This window comes from Anomaloglossus baeobatrachus, chromosome 5 (assembly GCF_048569485.1).
Source record: "Anomaloglossus baeobatrachus isolate aAnoBae1 chromosome 5, aAnoBae1.hap1, whole genome shotgun sequence".
NCBI lineage: Eukaryota > Metazoa > Chordata > Amphibia > Anura > Aromobatidae > Anomaloglossus > Anomaloglossus baeobatrachus.
The window spans coordinates 369994663-370019546 of record NC_134357.1 but is presented as its reverse complement, the minus strand read 5'-3'; the positions used below and the strand labels follow the sequence as shown (position 1 = coordinate 370019546).

Below are 24884 nucleotides of genomic sequence, written 5' to 3'. Positions count from 1 at the left end.
CATGTTTCTCAACGCTGGCAGGAAACTAGCCAGGTCTTTCACCGGGAAGGAACAACCACGGGAAGGGCAGTCTCCAGTCAAGGAGACCACCTATGCCAAACATGGTATCCATCCACAAACAGCTGTTTCGGGGTATTTGCCCCTCATCAGTGTGGAGTAGGAAACTGGCTAGTGGGAGCAATGCCTAGTAGAAGACTACATAGGTAAGGATGGTTGACCTTCGAGAGATCAACATCCAACACCGCGGAGACACCATCACGTGTTTCTCAACGCAGTGACACTAGAGCAATGCCCCTGACTGGCTGCAGCAGTTGTCACAATGTTTGACCGTGGGAGAGACACTAGCAGGTACGTAGAATTTTTTTATTATTTTTATTATAGTCCGCCTGGTTGAACTATTCATAAGGGTTTGTCCAGTAGTGGACAGCCAATATAACATCTGATTCGGAAGATCTGTTACAGATTCCTTCATATTTGATGACTAAATTTGCATTTGTGAAAGAAATTTTATCAGACTCCATTGGAAGTCAGTGGGGCTTGTGATACAGCAGATGCAGCAAAGACTTCTAGAAAAGAAGTTACAGCATGGTTATGATCTGAACCTGTTAGTAGAATAGATTAAAAACCATTTGCTTTGGAGGTTAGGCATGGCTCACATATGGTGCTGATGATGTTACATTCACAGATGCCTTCCAGGACGAGTGCACATCTGAACGTTTTTGGCAGATGTCGTGCACCTCACCTGTATAATGAATAGAACATGTGTATGATTGTATGATCCTTACTGGGCACATGCGTCCTAGCAGGCACCTTTTGAAGAAACATTATCATTGGGTTCAGAGAAACCATTTGGTGTATAAATTTAGCAATTTTTGATTATCTGTAAAAAATAGCAAAATGCAATATTTTAAATATCTCTTATGGTGTATCAATACATTCGAGGAAATTTATGAACCGCTTCTGGACCGCCAACGCTATATAAACGTCGGCTTCTGCTGGGCTTTGTGCAGAGCCAATGTTTTTCAACGGTCTTTGGTCAGGAGGGGATTGCGACACCCTGCGTGCTGCTATCACCGGTGTAGAACGGTACTTATTACATGATTTAAGTGAAAATAAAATTTGACAGATTAGTCAAACAGCAGAAACCACTGTGATACAGCTGGAGTATTTTAAGTGTCTAGTTAAAGTCTGCACTCTAAGAATTATAGTATTGATAAATATCCTTGATTGTCTCGAAACGCGTGTCGGTCACATCGCCCTTTGGTGTGATAGTGACACATGTACGCAAACAATAAGAATGTGTATTATTTTTGTTTCCTTCTTCTAAGGGATAAAGGGGTTGCCTGGAGAATAACATTTTTTCACAAACGTTTTAGATAGGGTCATTGAAAACCCTGGGGTTTGTATGCATAAGAGTGCAGTGGGGTGGTCCTGTTCAGTGATTGAAAGTCTTCTCTAAAACTGACCCGCACATCCAACAAATGTGAACAGGTGCTAACTGAAAAAACATAGTAACTATAAATGCATACAATCGCACACTGAAAAAGCCAAAAATGTACAAGGGAAAATATGGCACTGCATTACTGCAAAAGGGAGATATTTAGTTTATGTATTGGCCATATTTTCCCTTGTACATTTTTGGCTTTTTCAGTGTGCAACTATTTGCATTTATAGTTACTATGTTTTTTCAGTTAGCACCTGTTCACATTTGTTGGATGTGCGGGTCAGTTTTTGGATATTTGTAGTGAGTCTTTTTCTGACTGAGCACTCTGTCCTAAGACCTGGCTGTTCATAACCATTATAGCAGGAGTCTAGCTGCCCATACATGGAGGTTTGTAGTCCAAATAGTGGCATCTTTCCCAGATATGGATGTTTTTAACCTAGATAGTGGCATTTAAGTTAGGTTCCCAGATTACAGAGATTACCTTGCCGTTGGTTTCCGGGCTTACATGCATTGGCCAATACAAAAACTAAATATCTCTCTTTTGCAGTAATGCAGTGCCATATTTTCCCTTGTACATTTTTGAAAGTCTTCTCTGTAAGTCACTTAATGGTCCCGCTCATTGGACTCTTATGTATACAAACACCAGGATTTCAAGGAACCTATCTAAGTTTTGTAAAAAAATGTTACTCTCCACTCAACCCCTTTACCCCTTAGAAGGATAGAAAAATAGCACATTCATGTTTGAGACATCTGGAAGCATGAGAAAAGGTTAGCATTAGGCCAGGGCCACACGGGGCACTAGTGCGATGCTCGCATGACACTCGGTTCGTGCTGGCAGCACAGCAGGAGCAGAGTGTCATGCTAGTATCCCTGCGTCTGGGGTCTGACTGTGCGTGCGGACCTCAGCTGCGGGGGGCGAGCAGGTGCTGAGGAGGGGCGGGCTGGCTCTGAGGAGTGGAGGGAGGGATTTATATCCCTCTCTCCTTCGTTGCCGGCTATTGCGATTCTCGCTCTGCATGTGCAGTACACTGGTGTACCGCGAGTGCAGTGCAATGTTTCTCTCTCCCTATACACTTGAATGGGTGCAAGAGAAAAGAGTCTTGGCTTACAATCGCAGCATGCTGCGATTGTTTTCTCGGTCTGATTTGGGCTGAGAAAATAATTGCTCATGTGCGCTGGCACACAGTCTAGAATTGGTCCGAGTGGAACGCGATGTTTTATCGCACTCCACTCTCATCGATTTTCTCGCCGTGTGGCTTAGGCCTTACCATGAGTCCTGTGTCAAGCAAACATGAGTCTCCTGAGACCATTCATGCATGAGGTGGTTTTTCATCCAAGTAATTGGGCTCACTCAAACTTTCACCTAAAAGCATTGCCATGAATAGAAGTACAAGATCTTGATATCCTCCAAGAGTAACATCTCCAAATGATCCTGGAGCAATTTGATTATAGACCATGATTTTTGGGGCACCATGTCACTTGGCAAAAGTGGTGGCTCGGTGAACACAGCATTGAAATAAACTCCCCAGAACTCCGTCCCATTAATAGCCGGTGGTCAATCCTCAACAAACAAAACCACAGACGTTGTGCTAGATACCAAGGACTTAAAGGGAACAAATTCCCAGGGATTTTCGTATATAAGCTAAAGCCAGTGCTATACTGACACTATCAGGCTGAGTCTATACATACCATTAGTTATCAGCTTGGATGTTTAGGTTTGAAATCCAAGAAAGTAAAGTTTACAAAATCGGCAGCTGATTGCAGCTGAGGAGCAGATAATATCTGGGGGGAATTCATAGTTATCCCCTCCCCCTGTTAGAATTAGCATAAGTATTATACAATTGATGTAACTTTTCTCTTTCAGGATCTGTGGTGAGGTCATACCCATGTGACCAGATGAGGCGGGGCCTCCGCCAATAAAGCGAATGTCACGAAGCAACATTTTCCTATTGGCTGAGGCCCTGCCCCTTCTGGTCACATGGGTATGACCACACCACAGGTCCTGGAAGAGAAAAGCTACATCAATTGTATAATACTTAGGCCGGTTTCAGACTTCTGTGTTTAATCAGGTACCAGTCATACGTGTGACATCCGTGTTTGCATATGTGTGACATGTACCGGGTAAAACGCGTGTCTCTGCAATGAAAAGATGTTCTATATTTACCTGTATCCAGCAATACTGTCTTCTGCTATGCTGCCTCCCGCTCCTAACCCCCGCTTGTTATTTTTATTGATTATTCACTGCCCGAGGATCTGGAAGCTGGACGGAGCATCGCGAGGACAGCACAGCTGAGGACAGCACAGCTGAGGACAGCACAGCTGAGGACAGCACAGCTGAGGACAGCACTGCCGGGGACAGCACTGCCGGGGACATTGCCGGTGACAGGTGAGTATACAGCAGTTTGTGTAGTGACATCCAGGGGGTCATCGGAGTTCCCAATGAACTCTCATGAACCCCTGGAAGTCATCATGACACCCGCTGTAGCGCAGTTGTCGCAGGGGTGTCATCAGGAGATCATAAGCGTTCATTGGGAAATCCGATGATTTCCTGGATGTCCCTGCACACACACTGCTGGCAGGATACTTACCTATCACTATCTATGTCCCCAGCCATGCTGTCCTCAGCGGTGCTGTCTCCAGCGCTGTCTCCGCGATGCTCTGGCTTCCAGCTGCTCACTGCAATAATCAATGAAAATAATGAGCGGGCGTCAGGAGCCGGAAACAGAATCACTCGATACAGGTAAATATTGAAAATCTTTTTATTTAAAAACCCGTGTTTTCTCCGGTACGTGTCACACTGATGTCACACGGATCACATCAGTGTGCGGTCCGTGTGACACCTGTGCTGCTGGAGAAAAAATGGACATGTCTCCGTGTGTGCATGTGAGGAATAGCGGGGCCACACGGTCCGTGTGAAAACACGACCATATGAGTACAGCATAGAATAACATGGATACGTGGGACATCAGTGTTAAAAACGGATGTCACACGTACCTAAAACATGGACGTCTGAAAACAGCCTTATGCTAATTTTAACAACAGGGGTGGGGGATAACTTTAGGTTATAGATGAAAATCCTGGTGATTGGTTCCCTTTAACACTAGAAGTCCCAGGAATGTCAAGCTCCATAGGGTTTCAATGGTAGAAATGTCAAATGACCCCTCTCTGGGACTTCTAGTGTTAATAGGGTACAGTGGGTTGTCCTCTGTCAGGATTTGGCCCATAATTTGATATCCAGCCTTTCAGGGCGAATTGCAAACTTAGTGAAATCAAAACTTGTCAGTGAAAAATTCTGCTCACGACTGTACAATGTGACAGCTTTCCTTTTAAGACATCATCAGTATTACTAATTACCAATCTTTATGAATGAGGCCCACTAACTGCTGACATTTTATTTCCCTACATTATACAACGGGCATTTTTGTATACTGCGCTGGCAAACTCAAGAGCAAACTCATGACTACATAAATACGTGTCATTCACAAATGGGGACATTTTTAGCACCTTGTTATTTTTTGGCCTTCATAAATTCTCGTTGCATTAGTCATCAGACTTGCATACTCTCAAGACAAGTTTTCGTGGGTTTTTTATTTCCCCACCCCCGACTGGCACAAACATGTTTCTTTATTAATCCTTGTGCTGTGGGATGGAACAGGGCACGTATTATCTGCTTGTGCGCGGTCTTAGAATTTATGACTTTGATTACAACCTCTTGTTTAAGGATCTGGAGTAATCATATCCTCAAGCTACAAATGCTGCAAGTCCTCGCTGCCACCGCTCAGCAAATGTAATTATGGCTTCCTGCCCTCACAAATGAGCGTGGGGCTAAGTCACTCACTATTTAATGTAACTTGTGTGAGCTGACTAGTCAGCGCACTCTGTTTTCCTAGGGCGTTTTCTGCTTTCTTTAGGCTTTGTAATCTAATCAGATACAGATATATATTTTTTTTCTTTAAATGATTTCTGTCGTTTCATCAAACATTGCATAAATCAACAGTACAGGTGAATATTGTAATATATCTTATTGGATATATTCCCCCAGCTTCTGATCTCACCATACATTCTGAAAAATAGCTCTCATTTGTCTTAGTCAAAATAAGACAGATTGCCAGCACATTGAGATGTCAGGTTACACAGCCTACCGTATTTTCCTCCATGGGAAGGGAGATGTGGCGGGAGGGCGATACCTAGGCAGAGAAACACACACACACACACACACACACACACACACACAAAGCCGCACAGCAGGTCAGTTTACGCTATGGGATTTCTAAAAATTTCATCCAGTGTGCTTGTACTGTACAATGCAGCGTTTTGGACACAGCAAAAACACGCTGCGGCCAAACGTGGTGATCCCTGATAGTGGGCACACAGCCTTATTCTTTATGCAGACATATGACATTTTCGAAAAAGTTATCTGAAATGTCTGGGGCGCTGTGCAAAGAATTTCAGGGGAAGAGAAGCCATATGTATGCATCGTACTGGGCTGCAGTAAAGGAGTTAGATTTCATCAGGGGGCCCCATAGGTACAATGAAGTGAAGGCCACAGCAGCAGCCTGTGATCACTCTGTGCTCTCCATATAGGCCGCTTCAAGGACAACCATGTCTTACAGCTGCAGAGATCTTGCTGTAGGTATCTGCATACAACATGAGAGCTGCATGTCTTCCACACTTCTGTCAGACCTAACTTTCTGGTAACATTTGGCACCATAACCAATTTCGCCCAGGTGCAGGATATGGAGCGGAATACTGAATAATAATAAAAGGGTCTGATGTAATTAGTAGAATCCCTCAGACCACTCTTTATTTTTGCTGTGATGTTTGCATAAGATCCTGTTGAGGGCTCTCCCAGGTTGACATCTCTCTGGTAGGACCCTCAAACAATTATTCAATAAATGTTTTCTTGTCTGATCTATAAAACGCTTAAAGGGAACCTGTCTGGCTCTCTAACTGTCCAAGACTGCTACCATAAATTCTTCAAAGTGGCACAATAATGTCAAATTTCTTTCAATCATGCTCACCCTCAATGATTGACATCCTAGATACAATTATTTTCCCTTGTAGGACCACCACACATGCAGAAAATTTGCAGCAGTCCTATCAAGATGGTGACTCTATGGAGGATGACTCTATGGAGGATGTCAATGATAATGTATCTGAAGGTGTAGTCTGGGGGTAGTGTCTGATCTATTGTTCTGTATACTGCAGTATGTACAGTAACACTGTAGTATTGGAGAATACAACTAAAATGATGGCCTCCTATAAAGTCAAAGCTGTGGCTGGCCTTCACGGGATTAGTGACATGACAGCCATAGAGGGCCCTTCAGCAGGCTTCCGACTGCCATGACAATCCATCGGCACCCCTTGATTTGTGTTGAGGAAGGAGAGCTGAAGGGTACGCAAAACATTGCGTCACCTGGACTGTGCGCTATAAATGCTGTGTCAAAGATTAACAGCAACATTTGAGTGTTAGGCTCTGTGCGCACTGGGAAATGGAATTTTCTTGTGAAAATTCCGCATCCTCTCAAAGATTACCGCACCCGCGGTAAAAAACCACGGGAAACCGCACCCGAAAACCGCATGCGGTTTGCCGCGGTTTGCCGCGGTATTATTCGCGGTATTGCCGCGGTTTTGCCGCGTGCGGGTTGGGATGTGCTTTATTGCATTCAATGCAATAAAGCACATTGAAAAAAAAAAAAAAGAAAAAAAAAAGTCATTTAATTCTGAGATAGTAGATAGACAGAAGAATAGATAGAGGGATAGATAGATAGACAGAGGGATAGATAGATAGATAGACAGAGGGATAGATAGAAGGATGGATAGATGACAGATTGCTGCATTTCCCACGGTCGGCAGTGAGTTCACATTACCGGCCGTGGGAAATGACCGGTAATTACCTCTGCTGTCTGCTGCATTCAGCCTGTGTCTGTGACAGTCGCGGCTGGATGTCAGCAGTGCAGGACGCCGGAGCCGGAGCTGTGGATTATGTCGGACCTATGGATTACGCCGGAGCTTTGTTTGGGGGGGGTTAATAAAATGGTGAACGAGGCTTGTTTGTTTTATTTAAAATAAAGGATTTTTCTGTGTGCGTTTTTTTTCACTTTACTTACGGGTTGATCATGTCAGCTGTCACATAGACGCTGCCATGATCAAGCCTGGAGTTAATGGCGGTGGTCCCCCATCACCATTAACCCCTTGTATTACCTTGCCACCACTGCTACACGGTGGCAAGAAGAGCCGAGGACACGCCGGTATTGTCGCATAATGCATGCGACAGTGCCGGGGCAGCTGCGGCTGATATTCTCGGCTGCGGGAGGGGGAGTGAGGCGGGGGACATTACCCCTGCCCCTCTCCCTCCCCAGCCTGAGAATACCGGGCCGCCGCTGTGTGCTTACCTCGGCTGGACGGTAAATATGCAGCGGAGCCCACGTTCTTTGTTTTCTATATTTCCGTTTTCTTTCTATGTGTCTGTGATGTCTATCTGTGTCTGTGATGTCTGTGTGAGTGTGATCTGTGTGTGTTTACTCTCTGCACGGCTTCCTCTTCCTGTAATGACATCACTTCCCTGCAAAACCGCAAGCAAGTGATGTACATTACCGGAGGTAAACCGCGAAATACCGCAGGGAATAACGCAGGAAAACGCAGTGAACCGCACAGAATTTGCTGCCTGCGTTATTCCTTGCGGGATTTCATGATTAACATTGAGTCAATGGAGTGAAATCCCGCAGCGATGTGCGGAAAAGAAGTGACATGCACTTGTTTTTGCTGCGGGATTCCCGCAGCAAAACATGCAGCTGTCAAATTCCGCCTAGTGCGCACAGGATTTTTTTTCTCCATAGGATTTGCTGGTGATTCACTGCAGAGATGTTATGAACATTTTCTGCAGCGAAACATGCAGCAAATCCGCGGAAAATCCGCGGCAAAATCCGGTAAGTGCGCACATAGCCTTAAACAGCAAGAATCAGCGCTCAGCATCTGCCAGATGCGATGTGGGCTGAATTCCTGAGCCTGCTCTATACACAGGCCACTGACATAGAATGTACTAGTAAGTCATGTGTCGAGAAGGGGTTAAAGAGCATTGTCACATGTCTTAAGGCCCATTTACACACAGCGACATCGCTAGCGATGTCGCTGCCGATCGCACCTTCCCCCGTCGTTGGTGCGTCACGGGCAAATCGCTGCCCATGGCACACAATATCGTTAGTCCCCGTCACACAAACCTTCCTAACGACGTCGCTGTGGCCGGCAAACTGCTTCTTTTCTCAGGCGGAGGTTTGTGCGGCGTCACAGCGACGTCGCACGGCAGGCGTCCATTAGAAGCGGAGGGGCGGAGGCAGGCGTCCATTAGAAGCGGAGGGGCGGAGAGCAGCCGAAGGAAAGAGACGTCCACCTTGTTGCCGGAGGACGCAGGTAAGCTGTTGTTCGTCGTTCCTGGGGTGTCACATTTAGCGATGTGTGCTGCCTCAGGAATGATGAACAACATGCGTCCACAACGAGCAACGATATTATGAAAATGAACGACGTATCAACGATTAGGTGAGTATTTTTTATTGTTAACACTCGCTCGTATGTGTTACACGAAATGATGTCGATAACGAGGCCGGATGTGCGTCACTAATTCAGTGACCCCAACGGCATCTCGTTAGCGATGTCGTTGCGTGTAAGTGAGCCTTTAGTATATAAACCAGACCAGAGTGTTTGCCCTTCCCAATTGCCACTATTTATTTTTTATTTTGTCCAGAATTTCTTATATCTTATAAGGAAATCACAAGCTCTTGCTGGGACCCCAGGGTCCCCCTTGAACCCCGTATAATAAACACTTCACTTCTCCATTTCTTCTCCAGACAGTTTTATGTCCTCAGTTGTAACAGGATGAAATGTTTCCTTGGCTGCAAAAACAGCTCAAAACTCCTCCAGTTCAGTGCGTCCCTGTCTGCACTTTCCCTCCAGCCTCCATTTGTTTCTTCCGTTGGTTGAGTATTTTCTTGTACTTTATCGTGGTCAGTATTTCGGCCCCTAGTGGTGCTGCTGTTCTGGTAATTAGCTTTCTCCCGATTCTGCTCGGTGGTCCCATCTCTTTGATATTCACTCTCTGTTCTCGATGCAGCAGTCCCGTCCACTGGAGCTTGTGTACAAGACAAATAGCGTTCCAGTACAATCTCCCAGGAACATATATTGATGAAATGGCATTTACTTATGAGATGTTTCCCGGAGCCAACATTTTGTCAGAAAACCGGCAAGAGATTATTTTGTGTGCCTATTTCTCAGATGTTATCAAAGGTGGCCATGTAAAAAGAAAGGTTTCCGAGGCATGATTGATTTCTGAAAGTTAAATAGACTTGTTTTCCTCATATTGCTTCAGAATAGACAACTGATGTCAGCGCTTGGTGGAAGCCGCGTTCGCATTCTTGTAACAGATCAGTCTGATATCCCAACTCACATTTTAGAGAGCTGAAATTTTAATTAAAATTGAGCAGAATGATTCGGTGGCCATTATAGGCCTCATTGCCTTCAATTTGGCACCCTGAAATGGGCATGTCAGCTACACAAATCAGGAGTGGGACTTTTAGGAATTCAGTGCAATAGCATATATACATTGGGTATTGATCCTTTTCACTTGAAGGTTATTTTTCAAGATATTGGGACTTCAAATTAATGTAAAAAAAAGTAAGTGCCATTGTATGGGTGGGCAGACCCCTTACAATGAGGTACAGATTCCCCGGAATGTTGTTGTTCATTAATAAAAATGTTTTATTGTTATATGCACTGTTTTTAGGGGTTCCCCTAGTGGCCGGGTGGGACGGCTGTCTCCACAGAAACAGGGCAGAGGAAAGGAGGAGCCGGCAGCAGAAAGGGGAGGGAGAAGGAGAGTTGTTAGGGAAAAGTTAGAATCAGAGGCAGTTGTGTCCGGGACACGAGAAAAGAAGCAGAGAAGGGGCTGAGTGAATAGGAAAGCGGGAGAGAAGAGGAGAAGGCGGAACCTCAAGTGTGAAGCAGTACTGGTGTGGGTCCGGTCTGTGTGTAGCCGTAGTGGGAGCCAGGTGAAGTGGATTAGCCGGGCACATCCCCACTGGAGGAGACGTCAGGAACAGGTTTTTTTCCCCAGCTAAATGAAGTGTGAAGTCACCTGAAGTGTTGTGCCTCTGTGAAGAAGAAGTGTTTAATAAAATGCCTGCTGGGTCAATTGATCCATGTCTGCAAAGTCTCTGTACAACTGACGACGGCGTCTGCACCACCACACTCTGCCCCACCAAGTCATCTCCTGTCCCAAAAGTGACGGCGGCACCAGGGGTAAGCCTAACCGAAGGGGCCACGACTACAATCCCCGAGGCACCCCTGGCACCCCGTTACATGTGGCGTAGTCGGCAGCATCCGGATTGTATGCAAGGGGTCCCGACCCAAGAAGACGGAGACCAAGTGGTGCCTAGGGCACAGGATCCGGCTTATTGGAGAAGAGTCCCGATCCCTTGGTGGGAAGTAGTAGTGCCTGAGGCGTTGGACCGGGCACAAGATGGCGGCAAGATGGCCGTCGTCTTCATGGACACAGTGGGCGCGAGAAAAATTGGCGCCAAAAGAAGAGCCTGGGGCTGGCCGGTGAAGAAAAAGAAGTACGGAGTACTCCGCCCAAAGAGGGGAGGTGCTGGCCCCAGGATGTTGAGGAAAACATGTGAAGTGGGCTGTGTTCCAGAAAAAAAGAAGAACCGCCGCGGAGGGGTCGATCTGATGTGGGAGACTGGGGGAGGAGTATACCCAAGAGCGGGAAAAGTAGGCCCGCCTCCACTTCCTCCAGCTTCTCCACTGACCCCACCGCCATTACCAGAGACGCTGACTGCAAACAAGATGGAGACCGCAGGAAAGCAGCAAGATGTGGTGGCCGCGCTAGCAGCAACTAACCTGGGCAGAGGACGCCCTAAGCAGACTGCGGCTGCAGCTGCGGAAGGACTTCCTCTCAACCTACCGGCTGTACCCGGGGGACCGGAGCGGCCCACGAAAGTTACCTGGGTTACGACCTGGGACGCCGCGACCGGAGAGACCACGACCGAGGTCCGAGCGACTTACACCGCACAGCTGCCGTCGGGAAATAGGCTCCTGGGAACCCCATACCCGTGCCCGGAGATACCCCCGCCAGTCGCGGTGGGATCTTCAACCCACGTACCAGTTCTGGCCCCAGAAGAACCATACGCCCGGGAGCTAGAAAAGGACGAGTGGGGTTTCTTTTTGGATCCAGTACAGCCATCGTCCCAGACCCGGCGGAAGTCCCCATCACCAGAACCCGACCCGGTACAGGAGAGACTACTGGCCGAGACCGTCACCCGTGAAATGATGGCCGGTCCCTGGAGTGAGGAATTCGAACGCCAGTGTACCGTCGGGACTGTGGTGAAGTTTAACCAGAAAGAAGGCTATGGTTTCATCGAGGATGAAGAGACCGGCGATCACTACTTTTACAATCGGGTGAACCTTAACACCGAGGGCCTACCACAGCGCCTCCACACTTTATACCCGGGAGAGAAGGTGCGGTTCATGAGAGAGGTGGGATGCCGAGGCCTCTTTGCGGTGGGAGTGACCCGGATGCCCACTACCCAAGAGGCTGCCCAATGGCAGCAAGAAATTGAGTGGGAGGAATGCCAATACCGGCGGCGTGCACAGCAAAGACCGGTACTAGCGGAGATCTCCCACCCGAGAAGTACACTGGCCGTAGCCCCAGAAGTCATGCCCGGACCGAGCACTGACCCAGAGAAGGGGACCCGGGCGGTGCTGGCTATTCAACAGAGCCTGGTTACTCACCCGGTAATCGTCATGGGCAGCTCCCAGCCGTCCCGTGCAGCGACCCCATCACCCCCGTCGGGGGTTGAGGAGACAAGACCGGAGACCGAGACACCGGAGCAAACTGACAACTATGAACCCTTCCGGAGGCTGCGCCGGTTACCTGGTCAGTCCTTGTCCGACTACGTGAAGGCTCAATGGGCTGAATGGCAACGTGCTTATCACCCTGAGTGAACTGTCAAGACCGGGAGATAATGGACCTGTTTGTTTGGAGACCGGCATTGTTCCAGAGCCGGAAAAGTTTTACCGTTTACAACTTGTTCAAGCTGCTGAGCCCGGAGGGAGCCTGACGCTGAACTGAGCCTGGGGCTCCTCCGTGTTGTTGGAAAAAGCTTTGTAGTTTGGTGTTCCTGCCTACTAAGACCGGGAGTGCTGCAAAAGCCTCCGGGCAGAAGCCCTGCAAAGACCGGGAGTGCTTCCTGAAGGCCTCCGGGCACGCTACCTTCTAAGACCGGGAGCTCCCAGGAGGGACTCCGGGCGCCTGACTGGTGCGCCTCTTGCGTGTGCCCTAAGGTGGACATGTTTATAGTTTTATTATGACTGTATTACATAAATGTGTTTTTAGGTTTATGCCTTGCCGGGAGGCTTAGGCTTAAAGAGGGGAGGGTATGTAAGGGGTGGGCAGACCCCTTACAATGAGGTACAGATTCCCCGGAATGTTGTTGTTCATTAATAAAAATGTTTTATTGTTATATGCACTGTTTTTTTAGGGGTTCCCCTAGTGGCCGGGTGGGACGGCTGTCTCCACAGAAACAGGGCAGAGGAAAGGAGGAGCCGGCAGCAGAAAGGGGAGGGAGAAGGAGAGTTGTTAGAGAAAAGTTAGAATCAGAGGCAGTTGTGTCCGGGACGGGAGAAAAGAAGCAGAGAAGGGTCAGAGTGTGGGAGCTGAGTGAATAGGAAAGCCGGAGAGAAGAGGAGAAGGCGGAACCTCAAGTGTGAAGCAGTACTGGTGTGGGTCCGGTCTGTGTGTAGCCGTAGTGGGAGCCAGGTGAAGTGGATTAGCCGGGCACATCCCCACTGGAGGAGACGTCAGGAACAGGTTTTTTCCCCAGCTAAATGAAGTGTGAAGTCACCTGAAGTGTTGTGCCTCTGTGAAGAAGTGTTTAATAAAATGCCTGTTGGTTCAATTGATCCATGTCTGCAGAGTCTCTGTACAACTGACGACGGCGTCTGCACCACCACACTCTGCCCCACCAAGTCATCTCCTGTCCCAAAAGTGACGGCGGCACCAGGGGTAAGCCTAACCGAAGGGGCCACGACTACAATCCCCGAGGCACCCCTGGCACCCCGTTACACCATATGCATATTAATGAGTTGAATGAGTGGCAGAGAGGGTGCATGGGTGATGTAGTCTGCATTATTTGCCTTTTGTCGCTGACATTTTATTTTTTGTACTTTTTTTTTTTTTTTTTGTTTTTTTTTTCCTTTTCCTAAACTGCCTTCAGCTCTATCTTGAGCCATGGCAACTAGATGGATGAACTCTCTGTAGGAAGATCGATCTTGTGCAACCTACATAGGTCCACCAGGGTCTTCTCTGCTGTTATCTTGAAATCAAGCCATCGTGTTGCTGGTATTCCTCTTTGCCTTGTTCCTTCTATTTTTCTGATCATGATGTCCTTCTCTAGTGAATACTGTCTTCGTATGATATGTCCAAAGTAGGCAAGTCGTAGCTTGGTGATCTTTGCTTCAAGTGACTTACAGTGGAACCTTGCTTAACGAGTAACCCACTTAACGAGCATTTCGCTTAACAAGCAAAGCTTTCTGTAAATTTGTAACTCGATTTACGAGAAAGCTTTGCTGTACAAACGAAATTCTCACCGCACACCCTTTCGGTTCCGTACATCCACCAAGCTCTAACCTGCACTTGCAGTCCACACAAACACACACATGCACGCACAAACATACACATACGCACATACAGTATTATGCTCACCTTACCTTCCGTTCCACCGCCGGCCTCATGGTTCTTGTAGTTCCCGAGTACATCGCGACGTCCTCGCGGCGAACTACAAGACCCAGGAGGCCCGCGATGGAACGGAAGATAAGGTGAGCATATAATATGTGCGTGCGTGCTTGTGCGAGTTTGTGCGAGTTTGTAATGATAGAATAGGGGACCAAGATGGGACATTTAACAAGATGTGGAATGAATTGTCTGCATTGCAATGATTTCCTATGGGAAATCTTGCTTTGCTGAATGAGTAACTTGTTAACAAGCACAGTCCCAGAACGGATTGTTCTCGTTAAATAAGGTTCCACTGTATCTGGCTTGACTTGTTACAAAATTAGATTTTTGTTCTTCTTGCCATCCAGGATATTGATAACACCCTCTCCAGCATCCTTCTACATCAGGCCTGGGCAAGGGGCGGCCCGCGGGCCACATCCGGCCCGCCTGCTCTCTGTGACCGGCCCGCCCGTCTTCAGCCGGTGCAGTGGAGCCAGGCTGCAGCGTGCCGAGCAGGGAGAGATCCTGTGCAGGTCCGCACAGTCAGTGCAGGCAGCGGAACGCAGGAGTCTTTCCTGTGTTCCCTGCCGGCACTAATTGTCAGTGACACACGCGCGCTCTGACGTTGTCAGTACTGCGCTGCGTGTGTCATTTCAAAAGTTCCCGCCGGGCAGGAGAAGAAGCAGCACACCAGACGGAATAATTTTATCTTGCAGGACCTGCGATGATGTCACGCCCATGTGACTGTGTGGGAGGAGACACAGGATGCCGGGCAGAAAGCAAGATACTGAATCCTGAAGGAGATGTGGACACATGATGACTGGTAATGAGAAAATAGGGGACATGAGGGGGAGGGGGGCTGCAGGGTGAGTGGCATATGAGGGAAGATGGAGTTGCAGGGTGAGTGGCATATGAGGGCTGCAGACTGACAGAAGGATGTGAAGGGGTGCAGAGTGTTTGAGAGGGGTAAGTTGGTGTACAGGCAGGGTGAGATATGTGGGCAGGGTGTGTGACATATGGGGGTGTAGTGTGTGTGATATGGGGGTGCAAGCTGTATGGGGTGTAGTGTGTGTGATATGGGGGTGCAGGCTAGTGGTGTAGTATATGGGGGTATAGTGATGTAGTATATTACAGGTGTGCTATATGGAGGTGTAGTATATTACAGGTGCTATATGGAGGTGTAGTATATTACAGGTGTACTATATGGAGGTGTAGTATATTACAGGTGTACTATATGGAGGTGTAGTATATTACAGGTGTGCTATATGGAGGTGTAGAATATTACAGGTGTACTATATGGAGGTGTAGTATATTACAGGTGTACTATATGGAGGTGTAGTATATTACAGGTGTAGTATATTACAGGTGTACTATATGGAGGTGTAGTATATTACAGGTGTGCTATATGGAGGTGTAGTGATGTAGTATATTACAGGTGTACTATATGGAGGTGTAGTATATTACAGGTGTACTATATGGAGGTGTAGTATATTACAGGTGTACTATATGGAGGTGTAGTATATTACAGGTGTACTATATGGAGGTGTAGTATATTACAGGTGTACTATATGGAGGTGTAGTATATTACAGGTGTGCTATATGGGGGTGTACTATATTACAGGTGTGCTATATGGAGGTGTACTAAATTACAGGTGTAGTATATAGGGGTGTAATGATGTAGTATATCGGAGGTGTATTATATAGTGGTGTAGTATAATACAGGTGTATATGGGGGTGTAGTATATTACAGGTATATGGAGGGAGTGTAGTATAATACAGGTGTAGTATATAGGGGTGTAGTGGTGTAGTTAATTACAGGTGTAGTATATGGAGGGGGTGTAGTGATGTAGTATATTGGGTAGAACTGAGGTAATTATATTAGTCCGGCCCTCTAAACCAATCCCAATTTCTCATGCGGCCCCATGGGAAAATTAATTGCCCACCCCTGTTCTACATCCTTCTACATTTCGAAGACGTTGATTCTTCCGTCTTGTTTACTTTTTGTCGAGCATTCGCATCCATATGTTTCTACAGAAAAGACCAGCCTATGTACGTGCCGTGTCTTTGTCACAAGTGAAATGTTCCTTGATTTGAGGACTTTCTCCAGTGACTTTGTGGTTGATTTGCCCATAGCTAATTTCCTGTTGACTTCTAGTGTCTTCACTGCATCTTGAGTGATCATTGTAAGGTGAAGATCTTTACAACTGCCAGTTTGTCGCTGTCCATCTGTAATTTGTCCCAGTCATACCTAGCAGTAGTCAATATCATTGTGTTTTGCATTGAGTAGCAGTACCATGTTTGAGCTTTCCATCTTGGTCCTCGGGTAGGAAGTCCTTCATTGTATTCTTTACTTTTTAACCCTCAACTGGTGAGGTGGGTTTGCAACACCCCAGGGAAAGTTTGTTCAGCTGGCATTCATTGGAACACGCTGGTATGAATCATCAATGTATTACATTTTCCGATACTTTTGGGTGTCAAAAATTTGTTATACTCATGTGTAATCAATCGCCAATAAGAAAACAAAACAAACATGATCTTTCCATTTTCTGTAAGAATTAGAGATTTCTAAACACTGGGGTATAGGAAGCCCCACATCACCAGCTGCGTGACAAAAATCCCACCTCACCAGTTGAGGGTTAATATTCAGTTTACACAAGTTTGCACCAAATCTTAAAACTGGGCATGGTAAGACTGGGACTGATATATTGATGACTGACAGAGGAATAGGCAACCTTACTGATCATGGAATACCTGGCGCATCTGTAATTACACTGTATGCAGAGCCTGGTGTTCTTGAGCACTGCTTAGCTCCTATTGAAGCAATGCAATAGTGTGACGGTGCAGAAAGTAAATTCCATAGGGGTAGAGGGAAACTTCCCTTTATAAAGTTCATATGCTCCAATGGCATATAGGGAGGAATTGTCATTTTAAGTTTTGCCTTTTTGCATCATGCCCTTTGTTTCACACATTAAGACAAGAATATACGAACACTTAAGCTCTAATGCTTGCTACCTAGAGAAGATCCCGTGGGATGACAAAGCAAATCATTGGCCTGTATAAACATGGCGGCAATCGGCTCCCCGCTGCTTAGCAGTTAAGACCGCTGATCTCCTGCATGAGCGAGTGTCCAGGGCGATGTACCGGCTTAATAGAAAGTCTATGAGCATATTCTACGCTCTTGTGTACAGGCTCATAGACATTCTACTGAGCTCATATTGCCTTAACCAAACCCCTTACCCCCCACCTTCTCTTTTTTTTTTCTTTCTACCATACACCGAGAGATTAGGTATAAGATTCTTTTTTTACATTATTTGATCTATTGCTAGGGCAGCACGGAAGCTCAGTGGGGGGGTGGAATTCAAATCCCACCAAGGACAACATCTGCAATGAGATTGTATATTCTACCCGTATTTGCATGGGTTTCCATCGGGTTCTCCGGTTTCCTCCCACACTCCTCCAAAGACATTCTGATAGGGAATTTAGATTGAGCCCCAATGGGGACAGTGTTGCTGATGTACGTAAAGTGCTGTGGAATTAATGGTGCTATATAAGCTAATAATTTTATTATTATTATTATTATTATTATTATTATATAATGAGTATTAGTATGAGTATTATTATTATTAGTAGTAGGATTGGTATTACTCCTCACCAGCAGTTAACATACAGTTAATATGCAATTAAACCTTCACTGGTACCTCCCATTTCTGATCACTCCTTGTGGTGCATGATGTCCCAACTTGTTCACCAGGCTCCAGCAATGTGTTGACATGACCTCATTGGAGCTGGATGAACAGAGACGGAAAAAATAAATATTACATTATTATAAGTTGTGACTGTTTTATTTTTTTAATTTTATTTTTTAAAGGGAATCTGTCAGAGGTTTTGCTACATCATTTGAGAACAACGTGATGTGTGGATACAGACCCTGATTCCAGTAATCTATCACTTACTGGGTGCTGCAGATTTGATAAAATCTCAGTTCTATCTGCTGCAGATCTACTAGTTCTCTGAATGCTGAGCTCTCTATAACCCCGCCCACATCACTGATTGACAGCTTTTTGCCTATGCACAGTATAAGTAGACAGATGCCAATCCGTGTTGGGGGCTGGGTTATACAGAGCTCATGAATATGGAGGACTACATGGCAGCAGGTTTACTACTCCTCTCGTGATAATGATCTGTTGATAAAACAGTGTTTTTGTTTTTTTTTTAACAAAACTACAACAAATAGTCCAATAAGTTGCACATCGTTGGTATCAGGGTCTCTACAGCTTTATGCTCTCAGATTAAGTGCATAAACCTGCTGAACTATTCAGAAATAAAAATATTGTGTTGGATAACCTCCTTTTTTTTTTTTTTTTTAAACATTTTATTTTTCATGTTTATAAAAAAAAAAAAAGAGAATAAATTACTGAACTATTTAAAAAAAAAAAAAAAATGACCTAAAAAGTTTTAAATAAAAATAAGAGCTATGATTTTAATTGTTCTATTTTTTGCACAATGCTAAAATACATTTGTCTGCTGGAGTTACACCGTGTTGTCTTGTAGACTTAGGTTCTTGATTTAATTCTATTTGACCAAGATTATTATTATTATTTTTTTTTTTTTTTTTTTTTTTTTTTTTACAGCTTGGAAATAATGAAGGAGCCCGTAGCCACCCGATGTGATCATATATTTTGCAGGTAAGGCACATGCAGCCCTCCTATCCCCTGAATACCCTGTGACTTGCCATTAGTAGCTCCTTCATTCAGTCTCGCTTTGCCTGTAATACAGGTGTGTACACGTCTGGCCTATCTTTCTTGCAGTAAAGAATGTCTTAAAGGAAAGAGAAACTAAAGTGCTGGGACTTGTCAGAATATATAGTTATTCTATAAATTGTAGTTCGTTTGGGTAGAACAAAAAAATACCGTATATGCCGGCGTATAAGACGACTGGGCGTATAAGACGACCCCCAACTTCTGCCCTAAAAATATAGAATTTGGGATATACTCACTGTATAAGACTACCCCGCTCCCAAATGAAAAAAAGTCTGCTTTGATTGCAACATGTTAATTTTAATTCCGCGAGAGCCGTACAATATGTTTTTAAAGGGCCATTGACAGATCAATCGCTCCAATGTTCACTTAGTACAGCAAGGAATGCTCCTCCCTGCTGTATAAAGCCACAACTGGACTGAAACAATGGTACTACACTCTGCTACAAACAGACACACACAACTCTGCTACAAACAGACAAACACACACAACTCTGCTACAAACAGACAAACACACACAACTCTGCTACATGCAGACAAACACATACAACTCTGCTACATACAGACAAACACATACAACTCTGCTACATACAGACAAACACATACAACTCTGCTACATACAGACAAACACATACAACTCTGCTACATACAGACAAACACGTACAACTCTGCTACATACAGACAAACACGTACAACTCTGCTACATACAGACAAACACGTACAACTCTGCTACATACAGACAAACACGTACATCTCTGCTACATACAGACAAACACATACACATACAACTCTGCTACATACAGACAAACACATACAACTCTGCTACAAACAGACAAACACGTACAACTCTGCTACATACAGACAAACACGTACAACTCTGCTACATACAGACAAACACGTACAACTCTGCTACATACAGACAAACACGTACAACTCTGCTACATACAGACAAACACATACAACTCTGCTACATACAGACAAATACACACAACTCTGCTGCTCTGTGGGGCCTGCACCCGCGGCTCGGCGGGGGGGGGGGATTGGCAGGGCATACATCTGGGGGGTTAGAAGCAGCTCACCGGGGCCCATAATGGGCACAAGTCCCCCTGTGTCAGATATCGCCCCCATAGTGCTGCCCATGGCCCCTATAGATCGCACAAGTCCCCCTGTGTCAGATATCGCCCCCATAGTGCTGCCCATGGCCCCTATAGATCGCACAAGTCCCCCTGTGTCAGATATGGCCCCTAGGCTGCTGCCCAAAGTAAAATAAAACCCTCTTTCCTTATCTCCTCCAGCGCTGAGCTCCCTCCTGTCTGGCTCCGTGCTTCTGTTCTTCCACTTCCTGGTTCTCAGTGCGGTCATGTGATTGGCACAGCAGGCTGAGCTCTCTGCCTGATCACAGTGGAAGCAGGGACACAGGGAGAAACGCTGCAGGGGTAAGTAAAGCTTTTTTATTTTAGAATGAGCAGCAGCCTGGGGGCCAAATCTAACACATGGGGGACATGTGCGATCACACTGGGACGCAGGCTCATATAATATGCACCGCTGCCCCAGCCCCTCACTGCGTGCGATTTCAGCACCATTGGAGATGGACAGCGGCTGTGCATATTATATGAGCGGGTGTAGGAGATCAAAGGATGCAGGCCGCAGCGTTCACCTGCGCTCCAGAGCTGCTGCCCCCACCTCCCCTGGACGCTGCAGTGTACATACACCCCCCCCCCCCCGTATATCCGGCGTATAAGACGACCCCCCACTGTAGCCATTATTTTAAGGGGGTAAAAAGTCGTCTTATACGCCAGTATATACGGTAATTTCTCATAACTTTTGATTCTCCACCTCCAGGTTTTGTATGCTGCAACTTCTCAGCAAGAAGAAGAAAGGCCGCGCTCAGTGTCCTATGTGCAAGAAAGAAATTACTAAGAGGTAAATTGTTATCAATTCCTAATCCTATGTGTGTAAGTCCTATGTTTTGTGTGTCAGGCTTAGGCTATGTGCGCACTAGGCGTTTTTTTCACGCTGCGTTTTTATGTGCGTTTTTGTCTAAAAAACGCACCCGCGGCTAAAAAACGCGGCAAAAACGCATGCGTTTTTGCCGCGATTTGGTGCGTTTTTTGCTGCGTTTTTGCTCACTGCGTTTTTAATCAGTGCACAATGCCATTAAAGATTGTTGATGAAAAAAAAAAAAAAAAAAGGTCTGATGTCATTTCCTTCTTCAAAATGTTCATTGTATGCAGGAGAGCAGACAGCTGCAGAACTAGTGTATGCAGGAGAGCAGACAGCAGCTGCAGAACTACAAGTCTCAGCATCCTCCATTCACTAGTGTATGGAGGAGAGCAGACAGCAGCTGCAGAACTACAAGTCTCAGCATCCTCCATTCACTAGTGTATGCAGGAGAGCAGACAGCAGCTGCAGAACTACAAGTCTCAGCATCCTCCATTCACTAGTGTATGCAGGAGAGCAGACAGCAGCTGCAGAACTACAAGTCTCAGCATCCTCCATTCACTAGTGTATGCAGGAGAGCAGACAGCAGCTGCGGAACTACAAGGCTCAGCATCCTCCTTCCAGGACTGTATGCAGTTTTTTGCCCAAAAAGAAAAAAAAAATGACGTGGGCTTCGCCATATTTTTGTATGCTAGCCGGGTACAGCAGGCAGGTACGGGCTGCCCCCAACCCCCAGCTGCCTATTTGTACCCGGCTGGGAACCAAAAATATAGAGAAGCCCTTTTTTTTTTAATTATTTCATGAAATAATTAAAAAAAAAAATGACGTGGGCTTCGCCTAATTTTTGAGTCCAGCCGGGTACAACTAGGCAGCTGAGGATTGGAATCCACAGTGCAGGGTGCCCATGCTTTCTGGGCACCCCCACTGCGAATTGCAGTCCGCAGCCACCCCAGAAAATGGCGCTTTCATAGAAGCGCCATCTTCTGGCGCTGTATCCAACTCTTCCAGCTGCCCTGAAGCCGGGTGGCGAGCTACGTAATAATGGGGTTAGGGCTAGCTGTATAGCTGGCCCTAAGCCCGAAATTCATGGTGTCACGCCAATATTAGACATGGCCACCATGAATTTCTAGTAATGATAAAAAAAAACCACAACACAGAGAAAAATATTTTTATTAGAAATAAAACACAACACAATTAGTGACTCCATCTTTATTGAAATAAACCCCCCTCCGCAGTAATCCTGGGTCAGGGTCCCGCGCCGTCCAATCCGGATCCAATATCATCTGATCGGTTTGCTGGAAGGCAAAGCGATCAGATGATGTGTCAGGTTCAAGTGCCTGAATCCCATCACACATCAGCTGATTGTATAAAAGCCGATTATACAGTCAGCTGATGCATCAGTAGAAAAAAAAAAAAAAATAATACTCACTTATGTGCTGTGGTGATTACCGGCAGCTCCTGGAGCGATCGATTGGACAGGAGTCTGATCCCGTCCGATCGCTGCAAGAGCTGCCGGTAATCAGCTGATGAAGTCCCCTGACGGCAGGATCAGCTGATAGCCGGCTGGGCGCGAAAAAGCCGGCGAGACTACGATCAGCTGATGCGTCAGGTGACTGCATCAGGTGATCAGCGCCAGGTCCTGCAAGCAAGGTCCTGCCCCGGGGAGACTGCACACAGCCAGAGCGGCGGGACCGGGAGGAGCTGGGAGCGGGCATGGCACCGGGACCCTGCGGACAGGTGAGTATATGACATTTTTTTTTTTCTACTGTTCACTTTGTTTTTCGCCGCTGCCTCCACCTCCCGCCCAGACATGGCGCCGCACGGAGCTGACATGGCACCGGACGGGAGGTGGACGCAGCGGTGACGGTACCGGGAGGATTCATGCTTCTGTGTTTACCAACAGAAGGAATCCTCTTCCTGTACACGTCACTGTAGTGCCCACCCCTTGCGTGTATAGCTGCGTTTTTAGTCATAGAAACGCGGCTATATGCGTTATTCATTGCGTTTTTAACATCTCATTGAATTCAATGAGTGAAAAACGCAGTGGAAAACGCAGAAATAATTGACATGCTGCGTTTTTGTGGTCACCACAAAAACGCAGCTAAAAAAAAACGCTGTGTGAGGACAGCACTTCTGAAAACCCATTGACATTGCTGGGGAAGCAATGTCACTCTGCGTTTTCAGCACAAAAACGCGGTAAAAAACGCCGCTAAAAACGCGGCAAAAACGCCTAGTGCGCACATAGCCTTAGGGATACACCGCATTTACAGCCATCCTATGTCGGGTGCATACACTAAAGACTGCTTTACACGAGTCAATCCATCGTGCGATTTATTTGGCAAAGTCTTTTTTTTTTTTGTTTGTACCGCTGATAGGTAGTTGTCCATGTGTCACACGTTGAGTGTTGTCAAACGACCACAAAGCGCTCATCGATATCTTGATTGGCCATGGCGGACGTCCAAAAGGCTTCACACATGTTTTCCTTTGGTCAATCTGTCTTTTGTATGGGCGTAATTAGGTAAACTATACAGCCCTCCGTGACGTTGTCTGGATTGTTGCACGCCCTGAATTCTTCTGACCTGCTCAATCCAGTTCTGCTAATGTGGTTGATTGGTTACATCCCATATATATATAGTTTCTCTTCTGCGTCTGTCTTTGTTGCCTCGTGTGTCCTTTAGCATCAATCTTGTTTGTTGTTTGTGGTCTGGTTAATGTCGATTTTGATCCAAAAAGGAAAGATTGGCATATAACAACTTACCACAAAAAAGGGATAACAAGGAGTGAGGGCGGAAAATCCAGCAAACAAACGTAAGAAAAATTAGGAATAATGCACTATAAAACACTGTGCATGACGCCAAGGCTGAATGTTCACACATCCATGACTACAGCTCCGTATTTTATAACAGTAATAACCAATCAAAACTCATCTGCTACAACCAATCCGATTAGATTAGGCGTGATTATTTAAAACCACAAATATGCCTGAACGTTTACTGACGTCACAAACAACTACGAGGATGGCCGATTACACGGTGTCACACTTTGCAATGTGTCGTTCATTAAGACTAAACTGACCGATTTTATGAAATTAAACGATGAGTACACGATGGCCAAATTTCAAACGATTAGGCATCGGTTGGACTCGCAAGGAGCTGTCACATGAGGAGATGTCGTTACGAATGACGGAAGTGCGTCACAAAATCCGTGACCCCAACGATGCATCGCACAATATATCGACTCGTGTAAAGCAGCCTTTAGGCCATATGCTAAAGTTCAGTATTTCAATTTTATCTCCGTATTTGTAGCCAAAACCAGGAGTGAGTAAAAAATACGGAAATGGGCCGTGTTTCTATTATACTTATCCTCTAATTGTTCATTACTCCTGGTCTTGGCTTATGAATACGAAGATATAAAAACTCCCCAAATGTTCAATGTGTTTACGTGGCTTGGGAGGTAAATGTTGGTTGCTGGCCACAGATATGATGGATGACTAGGCGTCTGTCCACTATATGTACTTGTGCTGTTTGTGACTGCAGACTTCTGAATTCTTCCAGCATGTAAACCACACACTGTCAGGATTCTCCAGCGTCGCCTGCGAGAGTAGGTGATCATGTGACCCCAAATATACAGTATGCTTAATTCCAGCCATATTTCGACTAGACATGCTCTGCCTCACTCAATTCACTTGGATTGAGCAAGGCCGTCTAGTCGTCACATGATTGCATATATGCAAGTCACATGCCCGGATACTGTCACCTGCAACACCAGAGAATCTTGACAATGTGTGGTGTGCATGCTGTAAGGATTGAGAAGTCTGCAGTTATAGGCTCACTGCAGACCTTAATCAGAAGATGGGATTACCTCCTTTTAAACCCTGTACATTGTGTATGTCATATGCCCTGTTTCTGCCTTTGATTCGAGCTTACATGCACATGACCGCTGATTCAATCAGCCATCATGTGCCTTTAGCAACTGTG

At 46.0% G+C, this 24884-nt stretch overlaps 1 protein-coding gene across 2 annotated transcripts in view; it reads left to right on the top strand.

Moving 5' to 3' along the window:
• BRCA1 (BRCA1 DNA repair associated) overlaps window positions 1-24884 on the top strand; it is a 238841-nt gene that overhangs the window by 27457 nt on the left and 186500 nt on the right. For both annotated transcript variants that reach the window (XM_075349979.1, XM_075349978.1), the window contains exons 3-4: window positions 18842-18895; window positions 20809-20889. In XM_075349979.1, the coding sequence (XP_075206094.1) occupies window positions 18842-18895; window positions 20809-20889 (135 nt within the window). The remainder of the gene's footprint in view (window positions 1-18841; window positions 18896-20808; window positions 20890-24884) is intronic.